Source organism: Yarrowia lipolytica, chromosome 1C, assembly GCF_001761485.1.
Source record: "Yarrowia lipolytica chromosome 1C, complete sequence".
Lineage (NCBI taxonomy): Eukaryota > Fungi > Ascomycota > Dipodascomycetes > Dipodascales > Yarrowia > Yarrowia lipolytica.
In genome coordinates, this window is record NC_090772.1 from 477,300 (window position 1) to 501,760 (window position 24,461).

General features: G+C 47.3%; 11 protein-coding genes and 1 non-coding gene across 12 annotated transcripts; 6 read left to right on the forward strand and 6 right to left on the reverse strand.

The window, feature by feature from the left end:
* Positions 1-291: 291 nt before the first annotated feature.
* YALI1_C04778g (uncharacterized protein) lies at positions 292-734 on the reverse strand (the record flags this gene model as incomplete). The annotated part of the gene is made up of 2 exons (XM_068282198.1): positions 292-507; positions 552-734. The coding sequence occupies 2 exons, from the start codon at positions 732-734 to the stop codon at positions 292-294; spliced, it is 399 nt and encodes a 132-aa protein (XP_068138299.1).
* Positions 735-796: 62 nt separating this feature from the next.
* On the reverse strand, positions 797-2,566 carry YALI1_C04798g (uncharacterized protein; the record flags this gene model as incomplete). Its single annotated transcript, XM_501406.3, has 1 exon — positions 797-2,566. The coding sequence occupies one exon, from the start codon at positions 2,564-2,566 to the stop codon at positions 797-799; it is 1,770 nt and encodes a 589-aa protein (XP_501406.1).
* Positions 2,567-4,569: 2,003 nt separating this feature from the next.
* YALI1_C04818g (uncharacterized protein) lies at positions 4,570-6,000 on the forward strand (the record flags this gene model as incomplete). The annotated part of the gene is made up of 1 exon (XM_501407.3): positions 4,570-6,000. One exon carries the CDS (start codon positions 4,570-4,572, stop codon positions 5,998-6,000), a length of 1,431 nt encoding a protein of 476 aa, XP_501407.1.
* Positions 6,001-6,431: 431 nt separating this feature from the next.
* Positions 6,432-8,072, reverse strand: YALI1_C04853g (uncharacterized protein; the record flags this gene model as incomplete). Its single annotated transcript, XM_501408.3, has 1 exon — positions 6,432-8,072. The coding sequence occupies one exon, from the start codon at positions 8,070-8,072 to the stop codon at positions 6,432-6,434; it is 1,641 nt and encodes a 546-aa protein (XP_501408.1).
* A 1,442-nt stretch (positions 8,073-9,514) lies between these two features.
* YALI1_C04868g (uncharacterized protein) lies at positions 9,515-9,766 on the forward strand (the record flags this gene model as incomplete). Its single annotated transcript, XM_068282199.1, has 2 exons — positions 9,515-9,600; positions 9,649-9,766. 2 exons carry the CDS (start codon positions 9,515-9,517, stop codon positions 9,764-9,766), a joined length of 204 nt encoding a protein of 67 aa, XP_068138300.1.
* A 1,217-nt stretch (positions 9,767-10,983) lies between these two features.
* YALI1_C04882g (uncharacterized protein) lies at positions 10,984-13,365 on the forward strand (the record flags this gene model as incomplete). Its single annotated transcript, XM_501409.3, has 1 exon — positions 10,984-13,365. One exon carries the CDS (start codon positions 10,984-10,986, stop codon positions 13,363-13,365), a length of 2,382 nt encoding a protein of 793 aa, XP_501409.3.
* A 1,572-nt stretch (positions 13,366-14,937) lies between these two features.
* On the reverse strand, positions 14,938-15,843 carry YALI1_C04925g (uncharacterized protein; the record flags this gene model as incomplete). The annotated part of the gene is made up of 2 exons (XM_501410.3): positions 14,938-15,255; positions 15,745-15,843. The coding sequence occupies 2 exons, from the start codon at positions 15,841-15,843 to the stop codon at positions 14,938-14,940; spliced, it is 417 nt and encodes a 138-aa protein (XP_501410.1).
* Positions 15,844-16,285: 442 nt separating this feature from the next.
* YALI1_C04938g (uncharacterized protein) lies at positions 16,286-16,771 on the reverse strand (the record flags this gene model as incomplete). Its single annotated transcript, XM_068282200.1, has 3 exons — positions 16,286-16,529; positions 16,577-16,610; positions 16,654-16,771. 3 exons carry the CDS (start codon positions 16,769-16,771, stop codon positions 16,286-16,288), a joined length of 396 nt encoding a protein of 131 aa, XP_068138301.1.
* A 2,135-nt stretch (positions 16,772-18,906) lies between these two features.
* Positions 18,907-19,797, forward strand: YALI1_C04962g (uncharacterized protein; the record flags this gene model as incomplete). Its single annotated transcript, XM_501411.3, has 1 exon — positions 18,907-19,797. The coding sequence occupies one exon, from the start codon at positions 18,907-18,909 to the stop codon at positions 19,795-19,797; it is 891 nt and encodes a 296-aa protein (XP_501411.1).
* A 670-nt stretch (positions 19,798-20,467) lies between these two features.
* Positions 20,468-20,539, forward strand: YALI1_C04977r. The gene has a single exon. It is a non-coding gene; the product is annotated as a tRNA-Thr (tRNA).
* Positions 20,540-20,663: 124 nt separating this feature from the next.
* Positions 20,664-21,884, reverse strand: YALI1_C04991g (uncharacterized protein; the record flags this gene model as incomplete). The annotated part of the gene is made up of 1 exon (XM_501412.3): positions 20,664-21,884. One exon carries the CDS (start codon positions 21,882-21,884, stop codon positions 20,664-20,666), a length of 1,221 nt encoding a protein of 406 aa, XP_501412.3.
* Positions 21,885-22,309: 425 nt separating this feature from the next.
* On the forward strand, positions 22,310-23,206 carry YALI1_C04996g (uncharacterized protein; the record flags this gene model as incomplete). Its single annotated transcript, XM_501413.3, has 1 exon — positions 22,310-23,206. One exon carries the CDS (start codon positions 22,310-22,312, stop codon positions 23,204-23,206), a length of 897 nt encoding a protein of 298 aa, XP_501413.3.
* Between the last annotated feature and the right edge of the window lie 1,255 nt (positions 23,207-24,461).

Consider the following 24,461-nt stretch of genomic DNA (forward strand, 5'->3'; position numbering starts at 1 on the left):
TCTATGTCCATCATATACTAGCGAGTTCATGGTCAACCAGTCCTGTTACAATTCCAGAAGGCCTGTGGAGACAATACCGGGGATACTGCTTAGTCACTGTATCTGTTAGCATCTCGACACCCTTGACTAGACGAGGATAGGGAACCCCGTAGGTTGTATCTGCTGGGCAAGTCAACGTTAAAGAGCATGTCGTAGTAGACTGCCAATCCAACAGGAGCCAACTGTCTGGAAGAACACACTACCTCATTCAAACCACCTTCTGCAGTTACGTAAACGATACAAGCATCTCGATTAAACTAATGACAACTGTAAAGAGCCACCTGTAATACAACTGGTACTCATCAACTGCCTTCCGTACAGTACACTCCACAGTAGTCCTCTCTCGATACTTGACTTAAATCGTTGGATATACTCTACAGGTGAAGAAAAGAGCAGACACCTGAGAAGAATGACCTGCATGTCTCCTTGTACCTGTATCGAAAAAGAACATGCTGTAGTACCCTGTTGCTCAAGGATTACTCCCATCAGCTGAGTCGTATGGGTCTGTTAACTTGTCCAAAGACGACAATATCATCAAGTTGCAAATGAGCACAGACCAAAGCAAGAATATCTGTGGGGAGAAAGTTGTTTGTGAAAGTATCACCGCACCCACTGCCACCCTGTGTAAGTCCACTAGTGCAACTATCAAGGGCAGTAACATTGACTGTCGCCACCATACAGTAATACGCCTCCATTACTCGTAGGCTGGCTAAATCCGTAATATATTTCAATATCGTAAGTATGCCACATCTTCTATCTACTCCTCCACCGTCTCCAAGTACTCGGCCTCCTTTCTACCCCGCTCCATATCAATCATCAGGAACAGTCCAATGGGAGTGATCAGCAGTACCAACAGAAGGTAGAAGGCGTGGCGCAGGTTATGAGTCTTGTCAACAATCAGACCAACAAGTAGGGGCCCGAGCACAGAGGAGCCCTTGTCGGTGACGGAAAAGAGCGAAAAGAAGACAGCCTCCTTTCCGCGTGGAATCAGCATACTGAACGTCGATCGACAGACAGTGTTGAGACCTCCGAGAGCAAAGCCATACCAAACAGCAAGCACGTAAAGCTCCCACGGGTTTTTCAGACCAATGTTGGTGAAGAAGAAACCTAGAATACCGTAAGCGGGAACTGCAGCAGCCAGAGAAACCACTACAACGATGGATTTGATAGGAGACGCCCTTGTTCCTCCAATCAGAGGTGTCAGTTTGGCTCCAGAAATGCCACTGATCACAACGAGCATGCCCATGACCGCCAGATTAGCAGGAGACATCCGCAGCTCACCCTGGGCAAACAGAACGGCTGTGGAGTTGATGGTAGTGATTCCATCGGACACTAGGAACCAACCCACCAAGAAAAGAGCCACATCCTTCATCTGACGAGCCTCTTTGAAGGTCACCAGGAGGGTCTTCCATCCATAGGTAACATACGACCATCCTCCGTTAGTGACACGATCCAGAGTAGCAGTCCAGGGGTGGTTCTGGGGGTCTGTCTTGATAGGAAGAGGAGGACCAGGACGTGGTTTTAACCACATTAGCACAGGAATCTGGAAAATGAGCCACCATACACCAACAATCAGCAGAGCCAGACGCAGAGACCAGGTGGTAGAACCTGTAGTGATGACCAGATATATGGAGATGATTTGGACAATGAATCCGGCAAGGTAGCCCAGGGCTACACCTGTTCCCGAGATTCTGGCCGACACGTTTGCTCTGTGGTCGATTTTGACGATTTCGGCTGTGTTGGATGATTCTCCAGTCTCGTAGTCAACACCTGAGGCGGATAGCAGCGGTGTGTTCTCGCTTCTGGAGGCGGGTTTCGACGTATCGGAAGGAGTGCTGGGCTCGCTGGGCTCCTCTGACGTGGTTCCGTCCTTCATACCTGCTGCCAGGACTGGCAAATATGCGTTTCCGCACACTGTAGCGGCACCAAAAGCAGCATTAGAGACGATAGCGAGGAACGAACCAAGGTAGTACCGCTTGGGGGTGATAAAAACAAACAGGCCGGTGGTTAGAGCTCCGGCAATGCCGAAAAACAAGAGCAATTGTTTTCGGAAACGGCCGCGGTCGGCTGCTCCAGACATGGAGATGACCACGACGACCTGCAGCAGCACTGAAAGCGAGAATGTGTAGAGAGGAAAAGATGCAGTGTCAATGTAGATGCCAAAAAATTTGATGACGCACGTGGGCTGTGTGGGTTTCGCCTTATGGTCTTTCATGGTATGCACGGTGTCGGGGGACTCCAACAGCTGAATCTCATTTGCGCGCAGAAACCAGGGCACAGATGAGGACAGACTGTTGTTTGGGGGGATACCAGGGTCGGTAGGAACTCCGGGGTCGCCTGGAAATGGCACTGGAGGCGAATCGCAGGGCTGAGAGTGATCGTCTGCTAAAACCGCATTCTGACGAGCGTATGATTGCAACAATTGGGGGATGTAAGTTGCTACAGCCACAACCATGAACGGCTCGGCGGCCCATGCATACGCGTACCATCCATACAGCTCCTTTTGTGTCGTTGCAACAATGTCCATGTTGAAGGGGGTGTTGTTGAGAGACACTAGGCTTGTAACGTTGTTGTTGGTTCACAATTCTGCAACAGAGCCAATATCGTGAATACTCGGTGGCGAATAATAAAACTGATGTTCAACCAATGCAGGAGCCGTGGTTGTGTGGTGCCCTGTGATCGTTAATGTGTCGTTGCGATGTTTATATGACTTGGCTGTGGTGTGTGACTTGCGCACTTGTGTGTTGCTTCGTCGTAGCGGCTATCGAGTGTCGTTCAATTCTTTCCGCCGGCAACCGAGATACTACCTGGTGAAATCTCGCTATTCTTTCGCACGCAAAAAGTAAAGGGTCAGAGGTCGGATGTTATGCCTGTATGTTGTGATACTGCACCTCCCTATTTTAACCTTCCGAGATAAACTTCTGGAGATAAAGGCTTAAATTGTGTGGAGTTGCTGTGATGAGGAGTCGATTAAAGAAGTGTAATAGTAACGTAATGAAGACAAAAAAAGCACAGAAGGATTATTTGCAGCTCAAGCAATACTTTTGATTTTTTCAATTTTCTCTATGTGATAGCTTTCCAGCCCCATATCTGCTCCCTCAAATGCCGCCAACGCTAATTACAAGTAGCTACAAGTAGCTGCCTCTTAGGTAGACTAAGGGGAAATACCCGCTCAAATGGTGAAATAATGAGCAAAATTGCCAATAATATTTTGTCAAAATGTTGCCTGAAACCTCAGCTATTCAATCAGGTATTCACCGTCTCCCTACCACCCCTAAAACTCCCTATAATAAAAAAACAGAGTATACACCAGGCAGGACACCTTAGGACACTGCCATGAAGGTGTATAGCTGGGTTAGGGTTTGCCACTCCCCGTAATATCTCAATATTTAGGTCTCATGAGAAGCGTTATCCACGTGGGATACAAGCACGTGGTGTTTGGAGGTAGGTCATGTGACTAATGAAGTCGAGGAGTATTTTGGGGCTAGATGATGTCACGTGATTTGAGAAGGTTAACGTGAGTGGGTGAGTTTTGGTGGCTGACTACAAGTACAGTACACAGTACAGTACATATTGTACAAACCTGTAGCAGAAGATGATTAGATAACAATTATTATATTTTTCTTGGTATCAAAAGAATGCTTACTTCGAGAGGAATCTCGTGGTGCAATTTTTGTGTCAATTGGAGATGTATTGAGAGATATGTGGCTGGGTTTTTCAAGAAGTTGCTTTTATTTGGAGACATGCGAAATTTCAAAAAGATTGGGTCTGATCATTGTGACCCGCTCTCTTGGAACTACAGAATGATACATATACTGCGGCAGTTTGGTTCGTGAGCCAAATACTTGTACCACCGGACAGTCCTTGATTGTACGGGTATCGTAATGAGCAGCCATATTCTGCAGTGCAGTATACAAATATAGTGCATGCTCCATGACGACGCGACGTTAGTTAATATGCTGATAATGGAAGTTTGAGTAATGATTCAATAAGTTGTTTAGAAACTCAAAGGGGATAGATGTCACGTGACCCGTTATTCTCCACGACGCTATGTCCTCTGGCGTTGTTCGTTTACATTGGTACTGTCTACAGTACAGGTTACTGTAATACTGTACAGGCGGATCTCCAACAAAAGTAGTTGAGTTTAGATTAGCCCACATTTTCTACTGCACACACCTTCTTCCATCGACCCCAACATCAGCACCGGACAGCAGCCGAAATACTGTACCAATTGTCACAAGAGCTATCAAATCGAATCTCCACATCTCCCTCATCTTGTCATCGTTTTCTGATTCTCATTACGCCCACTACTCGGCATTTTACACCCCTGCTAAATCTGGTACGGTGGCCGCATAAACTAGTCCAATAGTTCCGAACCCTTTAGTCTGGACGTCTGCGTGGGCTGCTAGTAGCGGGGATACAACTGGAGCTTCTACTCATTTTTGGCTCCGCCATCTGCGACGTGGTCTGTCAGTTCTATCGTGTTTACCACAACTATCGCCATAAGAAAGTGACCCAAACGGCTATCCAATGATCTCGAAACGCAAGCTGCTGCCTTTCATCGTCTTCCTCGTGATATTTGGAACCTGGCTCAGCTTACCACCGAAAAAACGCCACTTTGTCGACAACTGGAGACTCACAAACTACATTACCAGGCTAGGTGCCAGTCACAACTTGTATGATGATACCATTGATCTGGGACACAAAAACGGAGCACATTATTTTACAGCACCACGAGATCAGGGGCCGGTGGCTGGACACGCCAACTACACAGAGGCACTGTGTCATGTGTCTCAGAAGGTGATTGTTCCTGACGTTCAAATCAGTGCGTCAAATGAAGAGGGAGTGAAAGAAGCGGTAGAAGATTACGTAGCCCGACTGCCGGAATCGCCACTGACATCAGAACTGCTCAGCTACTCAGAGGGGGACATTTCCGGACACCAGTGCATGGCTACCAAGTTTAGTCAGATCATGTTGGTGCTGGAACTTGGTTATTTTGCGAGTTGGGGGCTTGTTGAAGAGTCACGTGACTACGAAAATGACCCTAAGGAGAAGTTTGTTATGTCCCGAATTCAATCAGGTGATTTACATGTTGCTGAGAAGACATCTGTGCCGGATGTGATAATTGAGGAAGACATTGGTGATGACTCTGTGGAGGAAGAAGAAGAAGAAAAGGAGGATGACTCAGCAAGCTATGATGAACCTGTAGAGCGTGATCTTCAAGTCAATCCACGTGCAGCGCATCTCTCAGCAAAATATCCCTCTCTTCTAAGACACGTGGAGTTCAATGGCATGGATTATGCAGCGTTTGTCGAGTCACGGGACAAGTTCACATCCAACGAGCCCTTCACTACCGATCATGTGTACAAAAATGGTGAAGTTGAGAAGATTCGACACATTCAGGTGCCTAAAATGGGCCCGGGGCATGCTGCGTTCATGCTACGTAAGACATTCAATTTTGAGAAGATCGAAATCAGTCTTTCTTTTGGCGATGGCGAGCTGTGGGAGGATTATGTCTTTGAGCCTGTTCTGAGAGGAGGCCAGAGAGCGGGAAGAGTCACCGCCAAGTACCCTGGGTACGTTGAGGATCACAAGTCTGATGATTCTGTGCATTCATTTCCTCACAATGACGCTCGGTTTTTTGGAGACCAATGTGCGCCCAAACCGGATGATGTGATGCTCATGGGAAAAGTCATTTATGGAGCCGATATTAGCATGAAGCAATACCCGTTTGATGACCCCATTTGGCTCACTCACCAAGCCGCTACTGCCTGGCAGAAGGTCAAGTGGTACGATTTGCGCCCTGAATTCCTGAACAAGGGCCTACTGGACTCCATGTGCCATTTTGCACACACTAATCAGGGAGAGGCGTTTAATGTGGAGTTTGGGGTTGGATTCAAGTGTTCGGAGGGTCGACATGTTCCCAACCTGAACTATTACTTTTGTCAACAGTTGCATTAGACAACCCGAACTGGCTGAGGGTGGAGAATTGTACTGTAGGAAGGCTGTGGAAGGAATAATTTATGCATTTTCATTACTTACGATTGTACTGTATTGTATTGTAGCAGAAATTAGTACTGTCTACTGTGAATGTTGTTGTTCAACACTCGCTAGGGACACAACACAACCGCAACTAAAGTTATCAGTAAGATAACTAGTACTTTTACTAATGTGCTTCCAACCTGTACAGATCTACTCTTTTCAGTTTGGTGCTTACGGAGCTACAGTGTTCCGCCAATTACGAAATAGCTTGATTTCACTACAATGTGGGCTCGAAATCTATCATAAATATATTCCTTCTAACTAGATGCAAATAACACTCCATAATGGTCGATCAAGAAACATCCAAATCGCTTACTAACATGCATGTAACCAAAATAATCAATCTCCAATCACTCAATTCGCTCCCGAATCTTGGGACCAAACATCGAGATCAGCTGCAAGATGGCAGTGAGGATGAATGTTCGTCCTGCATCGGCAACAAAGGTGAGATTGGAAATACCCAAATCAATGAACCCCTCGGTGTACAGCAGTCGCCTCAGCAGCAAAGAGGTAATCTCGCACACATAGACTCCACAGTCACTGCCATTGCTCTGCTGAGGAGTAGGAGCAACGAGAAAGTTGAGCTTCTGGCCGAGAACAACACCCAGTTTATCAGCAACGTTCCGCGCGGCTGCAATGTTGCATTCGCCCACAGTGTCGTAGTAAATGGCCTTTCCGTCCTCCACAGAAACCACCAATAGCGACCAATGGTTACCAGAGACAATCTCCACATTGTTGTTGTCGTTGATGGGCAAGAATATGAAGGATGCATGCTTGAAATCGGGCAGAAATTCGGCCACCTCTTTGGGGTCTCCCTGGCCCAGCAGAAATGCCATAGACGGACGTAACAAGAAGATCTGGGACTGGAAGCCGGCCCGCATAATCTCCAGACGCTCCAGGTACTCGTAGACAAACGAAATGTTGTTGTCGTTGAGCCAGTATCCAGGCTGTAAGTTGTCAATGTCCTCCTTGTAGACCGTCACATCATAGAACTCCAGAACCACGTCTCCAGGCTTGTTATAGAGCTGTTTCTGCAGCGTGTGATGCAATTTGAGTGAGTCCTCGTGTCGGAACTGCAGATGTTCAAGTCGGTGGTGCTCCTGCTTCTCCACGTCCACGGGAAGAAAGATGTCTTCGAATCCACATGTGACTTTGCCGGGATTCTGCACATGGAAAGACCGGTTGAAGTCGGTCATATCGGGCACCGGCTGGTCGGGCGAATCGGGCCGCATCAGAGGCGACTTGACGGTGGTTTTGGCACCAGCAGAACCGGGGCTAGGGATTTGGCCAGGGCTAGGGTACTGCTGATGTTGGCCAGGGATTTGAATGGGACGGCCACCATTAGGGTAGCCTGGATTGGGGTGCACCAGGTTAGGATGGACCATGTTAGGGCTTCCCATCTTAGGGCTGCTCTTAGGGCTTCCTCGGCGATGTCCCATGTTAGGGCTCCCTCGATTGGGGCTACCGGGGTTTGGGTACGAGGGGCTCTGGCTGTGTCCTGCGCCAAAGGAGGTACTTACGGTGGAGTAACTCGCATTAGACACGGCCGAGTCGTCGGTGGCAGGGCGTGAGGGTTTGGGAGGACCTCGATCGGGCAGGTCTGGACGGTTCATGTCGAGGGAAGCTCTGTTGTTGGGGTTCGGGTTGGTGTGGGGGACCGGCGGCGGGCTGGGTGTTGCGGTTTGGCTTCCGGGTCGTCTCTCTCCTGCTCCTCTTGTCTTGGGTTTCTCAGCCTGGCGAAGATACTCTCCAGACGCTCGTTTTTCCGACGATCTGAACGGACTCAAATGCCGCAGGCGCCGTCGTTCGTTGCTGTCCTCGTCCATTGACTTGCGCGAATACCGGTGGTCTTTTGGTGGAGGGGCAGGTGCCACCTGAGACACGTCCTCCAGAGATATACCTGGCAGACGGCCATCGGACGGTGGGTTTCGATCGTGGCGTTTGGATCGGTGTAGCGGGTTGATTTTTCGAGAGAACTTTGCAATGATCATGTTGTAGGATGATGCAAATGTCTTTTTGTCACTTGGTGAGACGAAGTCGTCGTCTGAGTCTGATTGTTTTGACAGGGGTCTGACGGGGGGTAGACCGTGCAACGGCGATTACAAGCTGTGTAGAGGGGTTGGTCACGTGCTTTGTGGTTGTATTTGCGTCTGTTTCTGGGTCTGTGTCACCAGTGCTGCAATTTGTCGTTTGTTTTGTCCACCTCTTCACTGCCAATGACTTGTGTGAGCGGTAATGTTGTGTGTTCTGGCAACGCGCCAACTTTCAGTCTCAGCAAGCCTTTATCACCACTGTTATGATGTTATTATTGTTTAGTGTTACTACACCCAAGGTTTCGGATCGGACTTGAGCGGCAGAACCAGATGCACACAAGTGAACGTGGGTTAGTGCGCGGAAGATTTCGCCACCGGTAATCGTGTGACAGATGCTGTCTGAACTGATTCTACCAAAGAATTAGCGACAGCTGTTGCAGTAGCACCAATTCCAGCACACGCCATCGGTCCTTCCACACACCCTCATGTGCCTGTCATGTGCATTCGGTGCAGCAAGCTGCGCACTGTCATGTACACTGGTGAACAGCCACTCTCACGTTACATGTTGAACATGGACCGCAGACAGAGTTGCTCACCTCGCCTCGCCAAAGGTGTTCTAACCCCTCAGGTTTGGCTTCAGGCAGTGAGTGAACTTTGCTGTTATCACGAGGCTGAATCAACACACAAGCGGTGAGTTGCCGAAGGTCACGGACGAACTCGACCATATTGGCCATAAAAAAATCTACCAACTACGGAACGTGAATAATATCGGTTGCGGTTACCGATACACAACTTATTCGACTATGCCCTCGACATCTACATGTTACAGCGACTGTTAGACCATGATACCTAACACACCCCACATCCAACTCTGTCCAAGGTGAGTCACTGTGTGTGACACTTGCATCGGACGCTCCTCAGTCTCCAGTGTCTTTCATGCCACACATTTCCCGGCACTACAGAGTTCCCTGGCTAAGTGTCCGTGGTTCCTTCTTTCCGCTTCTCATTCGCCACTGTTGTTCCATCCCATGACCACCAAACTCTGCACTCACCGTTAAGGTGTTTCTAGAATGTTTATACGAGTTTGTCCAGGGTGGTGCTACTCGATGGCAGTACCTACGTAACCATGCAGTAGCAGCCTGTGCTAATGGTGACTATGACGTCGTTGTCTGGAGGAATTCCAGTCTAACACTCCTCCAAGGATCCATACAACGTGAACACCCAGTCCCTCCGGTCGAGCACATTCTAGACTCAGGTATTTGCTACGGAACTAAACCACGGCTTGGCTTCGAACAGATGTTACCTTTCTGGGTCTGGTAGTGTGACGAGTACCGACATCGCTACCTTATCAGCTTTCTGTGAACTGTGCTGTTGCGTCTTCTGGTGCCGGATCGGATGGTATGCAACTACTTGTAGTTAATCCGAAAAAATCACAACGCCACTGGAAGACCAAATCTGCACTAAAATCGACGTTGAAATGCCACTAGTAGCATAATATCATCCTGCCCTCGTCCACATCATCTGCTCATCGCAGTAAAAAGAACTTTGAGCCTTCTTTGGAACCTTTTGGACCGTTCTCACAGCCCTCTATATATTTTTTACCTTTCATCTCCACACATTATATCGGAGACTCGGAGATAGGCTGCATTTAACCGTTGAGAGGTAACCCTACCAGCACAACATCACCATAGACACACAAATCCACGCGCCATGGGCCTGAAAGCGCGATTTCCTGCAATAACCGTCCTTTCCCGGCTCCGACATCGAGTCGCAGACCTCACAGAAACTGCGCCCCAATGGAACTTCTTCCAGCTCATTCTGCTCGTCCAGCTGCTCATTTTCCTGGATCTCGGAGTGCTCTTCAAGACCATTTCTGAGCCACAGGTGAGACTGCTTTTGAGGTGAAAGGAAATGAGTGAGAGACAAAGACGGCATGATAGAAACTACCTGGTGTTTGGCCCACATTTCAGCCGTTCTAACGGCTTCTTAACCACTGATCTGACATGCATTGCCTGGACTTGGAAGGAAGAGAGGGACACATCTACAGTCCCATGTATATACTGTATTAATGATATTTATTTGATTCAATGAGGACCAAGACGCTTCCACGGTTGGGTATATGAACTATAGGAATCCCAATTTTACGTCTTCTTCTCGGGAAAAGACTCGGGACCAAGTCTACACGATGACTCCTATCACATTGTAGCTAGACGTCGGACCCTTTATGGAAACTTACTCTACTTGAGTTGTAGGGAAACAAGGCCCGGTTACTTCAGTACACGTACGAGTAGAGAATGTTGACAAAAATCTCCCACTTGTAACTACAAGTACAGTTACCAATCTTGTTTTTGGAGAGTCATCGGTACTGAAGGATCCATGCGCTGAAAAACAGCTTCGGCTGCAATTGTTGGTGTAAAAGCACTTCATAAATTACATGTTCAGTCTGAACTCTTAATCTTCTTCTTGCTGTTCACATTGAGCTGTTTGCGCCTCCATATCATGAGAAAACTAGAGTATCAATAGCCATACTGAGAGGGACACTGAGTGTACTAGAGCCAATACAAGGATGGTCAATCGAGTCGTGTAATGTGATATTGTTCATATAATTACTGCCGCCTGTCTCTCGCATGCCCAACATGCTAACCACCTACGCGTGGAACAGCCAGATCTGAAAAAATTCCATTTCTGCCAATTCAGCAAGTGGTAATCGAACCGACATCTCTTCGCCTCTTCGCCTCTTACTCCACTCTGCATGGAGCGTTTTGTCGTTGATTTTAAACTTTCAGTTTTTGTCACCCCAATCTCTAATCTATCGTGATCTCTCTCCTTCCAAATCACACTACAAGTACTTGTACTACAACACACCATCATGTCCGACGTTGCCGAGCTCAGCACCAAGCTGGAACATCTCGGTTTTGCCGAGCCCAAGATCAAGGAGGTGTTGAAAAACAAAAAGGTCGCCGCCTCCTTCAACGACATTCTCAACGTAGTGAACGTGGGCAAGGACGAGAAGCGAGCTGCTCTACTCCACAACCTCGCCTCGTCCTCCAAGGACGCCAAGGATGAAGCCGTGATCAAGAAGCGAAATGAGGTCGCCTCTGCCATTGCCGACGGCCGAATCAAGACCAACGTGCAGCTGGACGCCGCCTGGAAGTGGGCCCAGGACCTACACAGCTCCGAGAGCCTCGATCAGGCTGCTGGCGTGGGCATTGAGGTCACCCGGGACGACGTTTATCGTGAGATTGCCGCCTACATTGCCGCAAACAAGGCTCAGCTCGAGGAGGAGCGATACAAGGCCCTGCCTGGTGTCATGGTGGCTGCCAAGAAGATCCCTGCTCTCAAGTGGGCCAACCCTGCCGACTTTAAGCCCGTGATCGACGAGCAGCTCAAGGAGCTTCTGGGACCCAAGGATGAGCGAGATCTCGTCAAGAAGAAGGCGCCCAAGGCCAAGCCTGCTGCCAAGGATGCTGCCAAGAAGGAGGAGCCTGAGAAGGTGTCTGCCACCGCCATGTTCACCACCGGTTTCCTGGGCAACCTGCACAAGACTGGAGAGAACCCTCAGGCCAACATGGAGCGAATGGTTGAGCATCTCAAGGCCACCAAGGGCCAGGTTTTCACCCGGTTCCCTCCCGAACCTAACGGATACCTGCACATTGGCCACTCCAAGGCCATCACCGTTAACTTTGGCTATGCCCAGTTCAACAAGGGTAAGTGCTACCTGCGATTTGACGACACGAACCCTGAGGCCGAGGAGGAGCGATTCTTCACTTCCATTCGAGAGACCATTGAGTGGCTGGGCTTCGAGCCCTACAAGGTCACCTACTCGTCGGACTACTTCCAGGAGCTGTACGACCTAGCTGAGAAGCTGATCGAGTGTGGAGGTGCGTTTGTGTGTCACCAGACCGCCGAGGAGATGAAGGCTTCCCGAGGAGTGTCTGAGGGATCTCGAGGAGGCGAGCGAGTGCCTTCTCCCTGGAGAAACAGAACCGTGGAGGAGAACCTGGTGGAGTTCCGAAAGATGCGAGACGGCCACTACAAGCCCGGAGAGGCAGTTTTGCGAATGAAGCAAGATCTCAACAACCCCAACCCCCAAATGTGGGATCTGGTTGCCTACCGAGTACTCAACGCTCCCCATCACCGAACTGCCGACAAGTGGAAGATTTACCCTACCTACGACTTCACCCACTGTCTGGTTGATTCGCTGGAGAATATTTCGCATTCGCTTTGTACCACCGAGTTCTACCTCTCCCGTGAGTCATACGAGTGGCTGTGTGACGCTGTGGACGTCTACCGACCAGCCCAGCGAGAGTATGGCCGACTTAACATCACTGGAACCGTTCTTTCCAAGCGAAAGATTGCCAAGCTCGTTTCTGAGGGTCATGTTCGAGGCTGGGATGATCCCCGTCTCTTCACTCTGGTCGCTATTCGACGGCGAGGTATTCCTCCTGGAGCCATTCTCAACTTTGTCTCCACTCTCGGTGTCACCACTGCCGAGTCCAACATTCAGCATTCTCGATTTGAGAACAATGTGCGGAAGTACCTTGAGGACACTACTCCTCGTCTCATGATGGTGCTGGACCCCGTCAAGGTGACCATTGAGAACCTGCCTGAGGACCACTTTGAAGAGTTTGACATGCCCTTTGGCAAGAATGACGAGCGGTCGCGAAAGGTGCCCTTCACCCGAGAGCTGTACATTGACCGAAGCGACTTTGAGGAGTCTGCTGGCAAGGAGTTCTTCCGACTCACTGCTACTCAGCCCGTGGGTCTGCTCAAGGTGCCCCACAACATTTCTCTCAAGGAGGTCAAGAAGGATGCTGCTGGAAACATCACCGAGCTGATTTGCCATCTCGACAACGACATTCCCTTCAAGAAGCCCAAGACATACATCCAGTGGGTCCCCGAGTGTGCTGCCAAGAAGTCTCCCGTCAAGATTTCCGAGACCCGAATCTTCAAGCAGCTCTTCAAGTCCGAGAACCCTCAGGGCCACCCCGATGGATACCTTGCAGATCTTGCTGAGGAGTCCGAGGTCATCCACAAGCATGCTCTTGTCGAGCCCGGCTTCTACGACGTCAAGGAGAACTCTCCTTGGGTCACTGGTGAGCATACTGGCAAGGAGAAGAAGGGATCCCCCGAGAGTGTGCGGTTCCAGGCTCTTCGAGTGGGATACTTTTGCATGGATAAGGATTCTACTGAGAAGGATATTGTTCTGAACCAGATTGTTTCTCTGAAGGAGGATAACCAGAAGAAGTAATGCCGAGCGCAACCAGTCGTAATGGTCACCATAAGCTTAGCAAGTCGTATGGTTCAAGTGCCTGTCGTCTAAAGCAAGTCGGCCAGCTCCATCATTTATATATAGTTATGAGAAGTAATTTGATCATAATGTTATACGTTTTTGCACTGTAGCTCATGAGACATCGCAGCAATATGGTACCACTACAAATGTACAGTGCTGTATACTGGTTCGAAGCAAATATTGTTTGCAAAATTATAGGCACAGATTATATTACGTCATATGGTGTGTATGCTACTCTACCACCTAACTGAAGTCACGGGTATAGTTACCTTGTATTTCATGATAGCTGAGATTTTTTCCGAGTTTCGTCGAATTTTTCAAGAATTGACGCCAACAAAAAGTTCACTAGAAATGTAGCCTTGGCAAACTACTGCAACAGTGAATTCGGACACGCAGGACGTTGATATCGCGTGGGAATATGAGGATGAGTACAACTGCGATCAGAAAATACATTTCTTAGTTTTTGCACTGGATTTATGAAGTAATTGTGCTACAAATACAAGCAGTGTACCACTCAGAGAGGTTCGGTGACTAGAGGTGTGAGCAACATGCAAACCCAGGCAGCACAGTTTTTTCCGGCTATTCTAGGCTGCTCAGAGAAACATTTACTGTTTAGAGCAGCAAGGAATACGATTTGGGCTCTTCGTGTTCATTATTTGAGTCAGGTGTTTTTCGTTTTCGTCTCAGTCGTTTCCGTTGTCACCCCTGGACATTCAACTTTCAGCATTCTTCTCGAAGAAGATAATTGAGGAAACGAAGGCCTTAACCGACACGAATCTAGTGAAGAACACTCAAAAGGTATTGTAGTCATCAGAAGATGCTGTTTTTTAGCCACCTGAATTTCTAGCTGGTTAGATCACTCATCATCTCAGGCCTGGAATCAGGTTTTTGGAGCTCTACAGGCAGCATTGGACAAGTACTTGTAACTTCCAATGGATTCACAAACTACAGTATTGTACATCTGCTCGTCCAGGTCTAGATAGATGTTTGCAATACTGTCGCACATCGTTCGACACACGAGACACCCTAAATTCAGAACACTGGAACTCTCATTAATAAACCTGTATGTGTCCCTAGACACTAACTGTCGTGATTTGACACTAATAATCCCTCTCCATTACCACGTCATGGCTGGCTCCAGAGGACCCATGTTCTCCTTCCAGCCATCACGGCTCTACAAACCTTGATAATAGATAACGCAAAGTCTATCTTTTAAACCAGGAGTCTGGCGAGGCAGCAACCATGATACAGGAACACGACAGGCCACAATGAGACAATCTGAACAATAAAAGATCAATTCTATAGCTCAAAAAGATGGCAAAAGTATGTGCACATATAACTAAGCTCTTGGTTGCTCTCAAACTATCCCCCCCCTTGTGTTCTACATAGGCCTTACATATGTAATATGTGTATTGCGGCGTGCATATGTACTGGATACTTGTAGCTACAATTACGGTACTGGACGTAAAAATACCATCCATTAGTCTATAAATAAAAGTTGCTGTTAGTAATGAGAGCCCTCCGGTTGGACTACAACCTCTCCCTTGAAAAGGTCCAAACCGACTGAACGCCCCTGGTGCTCTCCTTTACACTGCTGTCGCGCATAAAGCCGTCGCGCTTGGAAAGACATATCTTTTCCACCTCGAGAATATACATGCCTTCCTTGTACTTTTCAGCCTCCTCCAGGCTCTTGACGTAGGTCCAGCCGACATCGGAGCCACACTGGGCACAAGTGATGTCCTGCACCAGGTACTGCCCCGTGATCATGTTTTTGAGCACGGGCTCGGCCTTTTTCACATTCACCACCTGGTCAAACAGAAAGGCGTCTCCAAACTTGCCCTTGAATGACTGTGTTAGTATCCATGGTAACGGGTCCGTCCTGGTCCGTCCTGGTCCGTCCATCTAGCTGGTCCAAGGTTAGAGTTGGCGCGAGCTTATTTCCATGGCCTAAATGGGGCCAACTGCTACACAGCGTGAGACACCACGTGACTGGGGGAAGGTGCTAGTCTAGAGAAAAGCGAAACTGTGCAATTGCCCGCTTCTTGACGCGCCGTCATCTGATCGGATTGATCGGATTGAGCGACCCAATCCCCTTCTCTAGCTACTGCGCCCTTGCCGCCGGTCACCAGGTCCACTCCCAACCTAATTTCCGATTGTGCACGATTGTGTTGGGCAGCAGGACGTACAGGAGGTGGTGGTGGGAGGTGCCAGCTCCAGCACACCCCGTATGGCACTGCATCCAAAAAAAAAAAGCACACCCCCACCACACCAAACACACCCAACACACTACACCTGGAGACCCCTGCGTGGGTTGCCATTTGCCACCCCTCTACTCACCTTGCTCTTGAGATCGTCGTTGCGACTGAGATGTGACTTGCACGAAATGCAGCAGTAAATGCATGGCTCATCGAAGTAATGTGAGCAGACGAACCCCATGTGGACCGACGTGGTACTTGTAGCTGATTGCAGAAATTGTGGGTTGTGGTTGTGGTTTTTGCGGCGACGGCGGCTGCAATTTGTCGCTTTGAGTGGTGGTGGTGATAATGTGTTGTCAAAGAACCGCCTGGCAACCGCTTATAAGGGTAGAGAGGGTGGTTGCGCTTACCATGTGGTAGGTGGAGGGTATACCTAATATATAATAAAAGTGAGGGCTTGGTCACAAAGTTGGCTTGTGCAATGCCAGACCACTGTCCGAAGTCCGCCACCGAACCTTATGGATGTGACATTGGGCTAAAGGGGGTGTCAGGGAGTCCAGTTGGGCGGCGGCCGTCTCTGTGGGGCCACACGGAGTCACTCGCGGTCTTTTTGTGACCCCTTTCACCACTTAATCCCACTCACAACAGCTGCTCACAACATTTACTTTCCTGTCTTACCCCAGCTAACTGCAGGTGTCGCAAGGTTCGGCGCCTAGTCTGGTGACTGCAGACAATGGCTCTCTGCCTCCGGTTTTTTGGACCAAATCGCTAGTGTCTGCCGTACCGGGGAGACTGCAAGAGGGGTGGAAGAGGGAGGTAAGTACATTCACTTTTGGGAAGGTGCAAATCGAACGGCATCGACACCCCCTCTCAATACTCGGATTTGAATTGAGACTAGAGAGCTTACAGTTAGGACTCAGGAGGATACTTCAGGAGAATCCAGAAATGCACTACAAAGTAGGGGGGTGGGGGACAGCCTCGAATTAACGTCCCAATATCTTGGTGGAACTATTTCTGGATACAACAAGTGCTTGTGGTACTGTACGAGTACTCGTGCCCCTGCGGCTACAGTGTCTATTGTGCTGTACTTCCAGTGAATGGCCCGTCTGGGTTTGCCAGTGACGTCCTATCAGCGAGATTGCATTTGAGGGCATATCCTGGAAATCCATCACTTGAGATAGACAGAAGAGACATTTCTATAACAATAGCAGAGGGATATCTAGTATCCTGGTTTGGAGTATACTTCCATTATCCCTTTTACGGTAGCTGGACGTTCCGCTCTCATAGCACAGTAGCTGTTATACATACTGGTTCCTTCTCTCTTATGCACTATGCCATGTAGAAACTCCAACTGTCCAGGAATAGCGGCGGAGTATATACTGGTGCGATTACAAGCCTCTAATTATAAGCCCGTAGATACCCTCACACCAATATACGCCCTGGTAGACCAAAATCCATGCGTCGATCCTTCCCATTATGGTTGTCTTATCGGTATCGGGCTCTTTGAGGGCCGCCGAACTAAAACTGAAAATAGCTTGTGGAGAGATGATGGAGTGGATATCCAGGTAAGAAGAAAGGAAATACTTTAGGTAAAGGAGCCAACTGTGGGATACTTCCATTTCCCAGCTGACGTACCAGCAGATCAGTTCGAATTATTGATCTAGAACGGTACAGTATGTACAGTAACTACATCTTATCCTCAGCGCTCTACAAGAAGCACCGTTTGATACCTTTTTATTAAGAAAATCTTGTCACAATAGTTGCACACTTGTGAGATATATTACATGATCTACTTATTTTATCTGAAGATCTCAATAGTGTCGAGATACAACTCCACGAGTTTCCTCTCATTCCAGCCCTTGACTGCACGTCTGGTCGTTTCTGTCCCGTTTAGCGATTTGGAACTTCCTTGTTTCATCATTACATACCTCCTTGGACCGTTCTCATCCTAAACAGAGGTCATTGATGGAAAAAGCCATTTTGGGCTTGCGTTTGTATATTACATTAGTGATATCAGCTGCTGTACCATTTGAAGGAAACTGAAGGTGGAGGGTCATGTCGGATCTCCAGACAGTTTTTGGATAGCATATTCTTTAAGAAGGGCCAGAAACGAACAACAGTGTGAACCGGAAAATAAATGACATCCTTGCAAGTGATGGTGATACCAGACATTTCGATGTTCTTCCTGATGATTCCAAGGGCTACACATTGAGAAACAAGTTGGCCCTCGGGTTTCAGTTGTTTCTCGGTCTGGCATTTCAAAGCCTCATAAGACTAAATATTTAAGATCTTGATACCCGAATACTGTATATACTGAGCATGCCCTCCCCTTGGAGCTGTAAAGACGATCATATGGTGAGAACATTTCCAACCAAGCTATTGTCTAAAGCAAAGTATGTACATTATGTACAGTATGTACTCCGTGAGAAAATTCACCTGGGAAGGTGTCCGACTCCGATGGATCGGCACTCTTCATACTGTCATCTTCAATGGTGAACTTGAGGGATAAGAGCACATTACTCTGTGCAACAGTTAAGATCTTACTCTCTCCAAGATCAACTTCAATCTGGTACGGGGCCCACTAAATTGGAGTATTCCTTTGGGATACTTGTAAACTGTCGTCAGGTAAGGGTAGTCTGGTCTCACTTCTGATTTAAATTGGTTTTCGATGGTTCTGTAGATCGGAAGAGCGGTTCAGCATATATATATAATATATATATATATATATTACAGCAAGCATTATCGGGGACTGTTCTTTGTTTAGCCTGCGTAGGGAACTCATGGGCCTTGTCAGCAGGAAGCAGGTGGTATTTACTTGTTACAGGTCTTAATATACCTCTTTCTCATCAGAGCAAATGTTCAGTTTAGTTTCTTCGTTGCAGCTTTCGTCTTGTTGGATCTGTGGGCCACACAAGGCGTCAGATTCCTCTCGTCCAAGTTCAAGTACTGTACTGTACTTCTCTACTAGCTCTTTTATAAATTTTATAACTATCTCATTCCTGACCAAGTATTATACTGTAGTCCTCCAGTAATTTTATAAATATCAACTATTTCTTCTAACTATTTCTTCCATGATTGAGCCCCGATTGGCCAGAACATGTCTCAAAAATGTGGTGGAAACGATGAAATTTACATTCAATCAAGTCAATAAGCAGAAATTGAGACAATCCCAACCGATTATCCCTTAGTACTTGCCACACAGAGATGTTATCTGAATGACACCCATGTCCCCCACCTCACCCCACGCTCACATATCAGCAGCACTATCAAAGGCTAAATATTTCACTTCTCCAAAACCACCATTATGACCGAACCCGACCCTCCGCAATTGTACACAAAGCCGTCTGCAGACGAGCTGATCACTCTTCTCGAGAAGCATAGCCAAAATGTGATCCACAACTTTGAGAGCGGCGTGTCAAACGACCCCCATAATTTCTACCAGTGGCTCACGACATTATGTGCCTCTCCTCTGGCATGGATTGAAGACGAGGATCAGCGAGACGAAATCTGGCAAAAAGCCGCTCAACGCATCGCCGAACGCTCCGGTCGAACTGCCAACCCCAAAATGCTGCGCAAAATCGAAATCGACACACTTCCCACCATTTCCCTGGTAGAGCCGCCTCTCACGGGCGACTTTCTCGGTCTAAAAACCTGGGGCTCGAGCTTCGTATTGTCTCAAATCTTCGTATCAACTCCTGATTTGCTGAAGGACACAGTCCTGGAGCTAGGATCCGGCACGGGGCTCTGTGGCATTGCTACATCTCTACTTGGTCACCCTACCATCGCTACTGATCTACCCGAAATCGTTGGGAACCTCGAAACCAACTTTGTCGAAAACAAAATTGAAAACTTCAAGACCCGTACACTTGATTGGACTAACCCTGGTTCGTTCTTGGAGGACGAAACAACCCCAAACAAGTACACTACAGTTGTGCTGGCAGACCCAGTATACTCTGAGAACCACCCTCCGTGGATCAGAGACATGCTCGAGCAGTTTCTGGACAGAAAGAGCGACTCTAGAGCTGTTATCTGTGTTCCTCTGCGACGCAAGTTCGATGAGGTGCGAGAACAGCTCTGGAAGCTGCTGGATGAAGCTGGTTTCATTAGAGTGAGAGGAGGAGAAGTCGACGACAAGGATGAATTTGGACATATGGTGTACACCTGGGGCGAGTGGAAGTGGAGGGATATTGTTTGAGTCCGAAGACTAGCGTTCTGGTACAGTATACTTGGGGTTTACACCCTCATGTAGACGTTGTAAATATAAGTACCGATTTCGGCGTAGGTGTCATTGATTTGGTACAAGTGGAATGTACTGATTTCTGTAGTTGGGTGTAGGAGTGTACTTTTAGTGTATGTAAATGCTTACCAGATACATATTTATGAGACTTCATTTTAAATTGAATATTAAATCCAGGAAGTTGATTAAAATACCACTACAGCACATATGTACAGTACGAGTACTTGTATCTGAATGATCAGAATGTAGGACTTTCTACTGCTTGTGAGTCCTCATACACCTGTCACCAGTTTTAGCGCCCAAGGCTTGTATTCATTTTCAGTTTTTTCCTTTTTCTTTCTTTTTTTTTAATTCTAGGAAAATACATTTCAGGGCATGTACATCAATTTAAACTTCGAGTCTGAAATACATAAATGATCCAATATTAGTACCGGTTGCTCTCGATAATATTGTTTAAAGTAGCCATCGTTAACGTCCAGGGCCAGAATAAGTGTTCAAACTTGTCCCATCTCCATATCACAACCGCTTCCTCGCCAAAATTGCCCTCTTCTATTTAAGATTTGATCACGTGACTTTTTCCTTCCTTTGCATTCAGATTAGAAAAACAAGGTTTAGCCGACACAATCCCGCCCTCTTAGCTCAGGGGTAGAGCGTTGCACTCGTAATGCAAAGGCCACTAGTTCAATTCTGGTAGTGGGCAAATTGTTTTTTTTCCCGCTCGTGTTAAGGCAGATATTGCAATGGCTGCGGACTCATTGTTTTTGGTGGCAGCATGCCTGGTTGATTTATTCCTGTGCTTCTTCTTGTGTTGTGTACGTACTCAATTAACCTAGCATATCCTTCAGAGACTTTTCCTTCTTTCCAACTAGCACAATCTCTTCCTTCTCCGTTCCACTTCCATCAATTGTCTTGGCAATCCAGTCTCCCAGCCTCTCGTCTGTCACGAAAGCCGCTATTTTTCCTCCAATGTATTGAACTCCCTCGTTTTGCGCCACACTCTTAAGGTACTTGAACTGCTGCAGGTGCTCTGAATCGGCCTTGACGTCCTTCAGAATTCCTTTTTCCACGAAAAACTCGACTTCCACGTCCAGATCATCATTCTTGATCACGTGGGTAAACTTGGGAGTCTGTCCATATGCCCAGTGGTACGTCTTCATCTCCTCGGCGGTGTTGTATACCTTCTCGGGTAAGTCCGACTGCTGGATCACGTTGAGTTGCACAAAAGGCCCGCTTTCGTCCTCGAAATCAACTCCATACATGCCAGAGAAGCCCTTGATGACTGTTTCAATAAACAGATTCTTTTCCATACCAATATTAGTGACCGGTGACTTGACAGATGCCGTTCCGTTGCCCTCGATGACGCCCAGGTTCTCTCCCCGATGCAATAAGGCCTTCAGCACGTCAAGTTTCGAGTTCAACAGCATAGTTCCGTGGTGGTACGCCTTGTGTCTTTGAATCTTGTATGCAGATCCAGATACCTTGTTGTCACTAATATCGACGATATCAAAGCGCGAATTCAGCTTCAGCTCGACATTGGGACCTCCCGGCGCATCTCCAACTGCATTGACACTCTCCATAATCATTTTGGAGTGCTTCTCTCGCGAGAAATCCTCGTTACTCGTCATAAAACAGTAATTGACGTTTCCCAGATCGTGTACAACTGTTCCACCGCCGGATTTCCGCCGGATCATTGGAATCCGAAGACTCTCGAGCACAGGAATGTTGGCTTCTCGCCAGGGATTTTGATTTCGTCCGATTACCACGCAGGGAGAGTTGACGTAGATGACTAATCGGTTGTTGGAAAGAGCGTCAGGATCGGGATTGGGTTCAGATTTCGGATCACGTGCAGGCATGTGGTCGTACAGAAATTCCTCCAACGCGAGATTCAGAAATGGATCAGAAATGGCCGAAACGAAGATCTGAGGTCCTGGTTGGGATGCAATGGTCTCTAGGGTCACGGTCGAGTTGTAGCGATGCTGGTGTCGGTTTGTGTAACATATTTGAGGTCGTTTGATGGTTCTTAATGTCTGTATTCGTCGGATCATGATTTGATGAAGTTGGTGAACAACCGTGATGTTGAGTGGAGGTTATTTTGGTGGTGCAGATTTTATGTGGGAAGGTGGGGAAGAACAATTTGTGAGTAGAATTGACTAAAATACAACAAAAATGTCATAATTGATGTTCTGATAGGAATTAATCCAGAATTTGCGCGCGTATCGTCCATTGGAATCAGTCATATGTGCGCAATACAAGACACAGAGGCATATCCTTCACAGATAATACTTGGTTTAGTTGGGAAAATTTGAGGTTCGTTGGATTTTTCCCTTTCAGGTTGGATATCGAGAAGATAAAATATTCATTTTACAGATAGTCTAGTATATATTCAAGTGATGCAATAATTTCACGCTTTTACCCTACAAAATATATCTCTGGATGGACACCTCCACAGTTCTATGATCTGAAGAATGCAATGCGAGCTAATTTCAAATATTTCTTTCTACCCATCACCATGAACATCAACAAGCAAAAACTGAGCATCGAGGAGGGGCTGCTGAAGCAAGCGGGATATCGGGGTAGTGAGATTGACGAGCTGATCTCGCAAAGATACTCCATGGGAGGAACACAGAAACCGATTTTGGTGTTGACGCCAAATGAGGGCCAAACGGGAGTTGCAGAGGTATGGAAGGCGCCTCAGGAGATTGTCAAGACGCCGCGAACCAAAAAACAACGTCTGCTCAACGACCACAAACCACGGGTGGCCCTTTCGCAGTTTTTGAAGGACGCCAAAACTCATCAAAAGACAATCAAGGGTGTCATGGAGAGAATATACCGGTCCAAAAGCTGTGATACCACCGTGACAAAGAAGGAAATGGAGTCGTGGCGTCAACTGCCAAAGTACTCAACCTACACAAGACTCAACAAGCTCTGGAATGGGTACATTACTGACTTGCTGATGGTCAAGGAAGGAGACGACGACATCAACTCGGCCAAGAAGATGAACTACGCCCAGAAACTCACTTCGGCGGACTTCAACGGTGCCAAAATCACAGTTATTGAGGCCAGAAACCCCTCTATCGTCGGTTTGACTGGTATTGTGGCGTGGGAAGCGAAATCAAATTTCGTTATTGTGTGTGAGGGAGGAAAGTGCTTTGAGAAGATGGATAGCCTGGAAGGAATGGAGCTGGATAACCCTGGTAAAGACACACAGGTAGGAGGACTCAAGATTGTGGACAAGTCTGGAACTCGGTTCATTGTGCATGTTGATGTGGGAGAAATGGAATTTGAGATTATCGGGTCTCGGTTCCTGTTTAGAACCGCAGACAGATCAGGTAAGAAGTTCAAGCCCAAGAATGTTGATCTTTTGTAGGTGGGAATGGGTAAATATGAAGAGATAATTAGCATGCATATAATACAAGTATATAAGATGACCCTACGGAACACGGAGGAAACAACAGAAGCATAGAAGTAGTGATGAAACAAATCTAACTAACCAGAATCTCGTATGCAACATAAATGTTTATCAATATTTCAGGGACCGCACCCAGACCCCTAGACCCCCCCCCCCCCCCCCACGTTAAGTTAGCTCAGTTCTGAAGAAATATCAATAGGTTGATATCTCATTTAATGATGGTTTTATCACGATATAAACTACTCAGAGTAACTCACCACAACCTAGATATCTCTGTGGTACCGTTTTTGACACGATTCGACGCCATTTAAAATCCCTCCCTTCACATATCTCCTAATCTGGTCAGCTCCGAATGCCATCCCTAGGGCGTCTAGTATAGTTGTGTTGCGCTTAGAATGGACAAGTTCTCCGGTTAGTCGCTGATAACGTCCACTTTTATCACGTGAGCCTTCTTGTAGTGGTATTTCTTGAAATTTTTTTGCCGTTCCCTGTTTTGTTAACCAACTCAAAGTAATCCCGGTATTACTTAGACTCTTAAACTAAAACCCAAACAGACCATACCCACACCCAAAATCAGACATGCAATTAAAACACACGCCTGGCACCTCTATCAGCCTCTTATCAACTGCTTATACCCACACACACGCGTCCACGTGTATACGGCCCAACCAATATATCTAAGACATTAATCTCCGATAAGAGCTGTATCATACAGGCGTCATCGAAGTATAACCTTGGAGGTGCAAACAAGACACCGTAGACTGTATAGAACCCCCGTAGGAGAGAGTAAACAAAACAAGTCTGGAGAAGTTAAGAGGTTATTTTCGGATAGAACTACGTCCAACCCATTTGTAAGAATTACTCAATTGACCATATACCACGCGTACACTTACCACCGTCGTATTCTCTTATATAAACTACCTTATCGATGCTCCCGCTTCAGATTACATATTACATTATACAGCCAAACAAGTATTGTACCGGTGCTTGTACTTGCTTGTACAGTGAAAGTGATACATGCAATTAACCAATCCATGACTCCCGTATGTGAGTGCCACACGCTCTAACTGCGTCCGGCAGCCTCAATTCACAATTCCATGCCATGTAGTATTATATGTATTGGTTATATAGTTACAACTGGGGGTTGCTATACATTCTAGTATGATCGCTACTCTAGTGGGTCGCTCAATGAGCTACTTCGTGCGCCGACGAT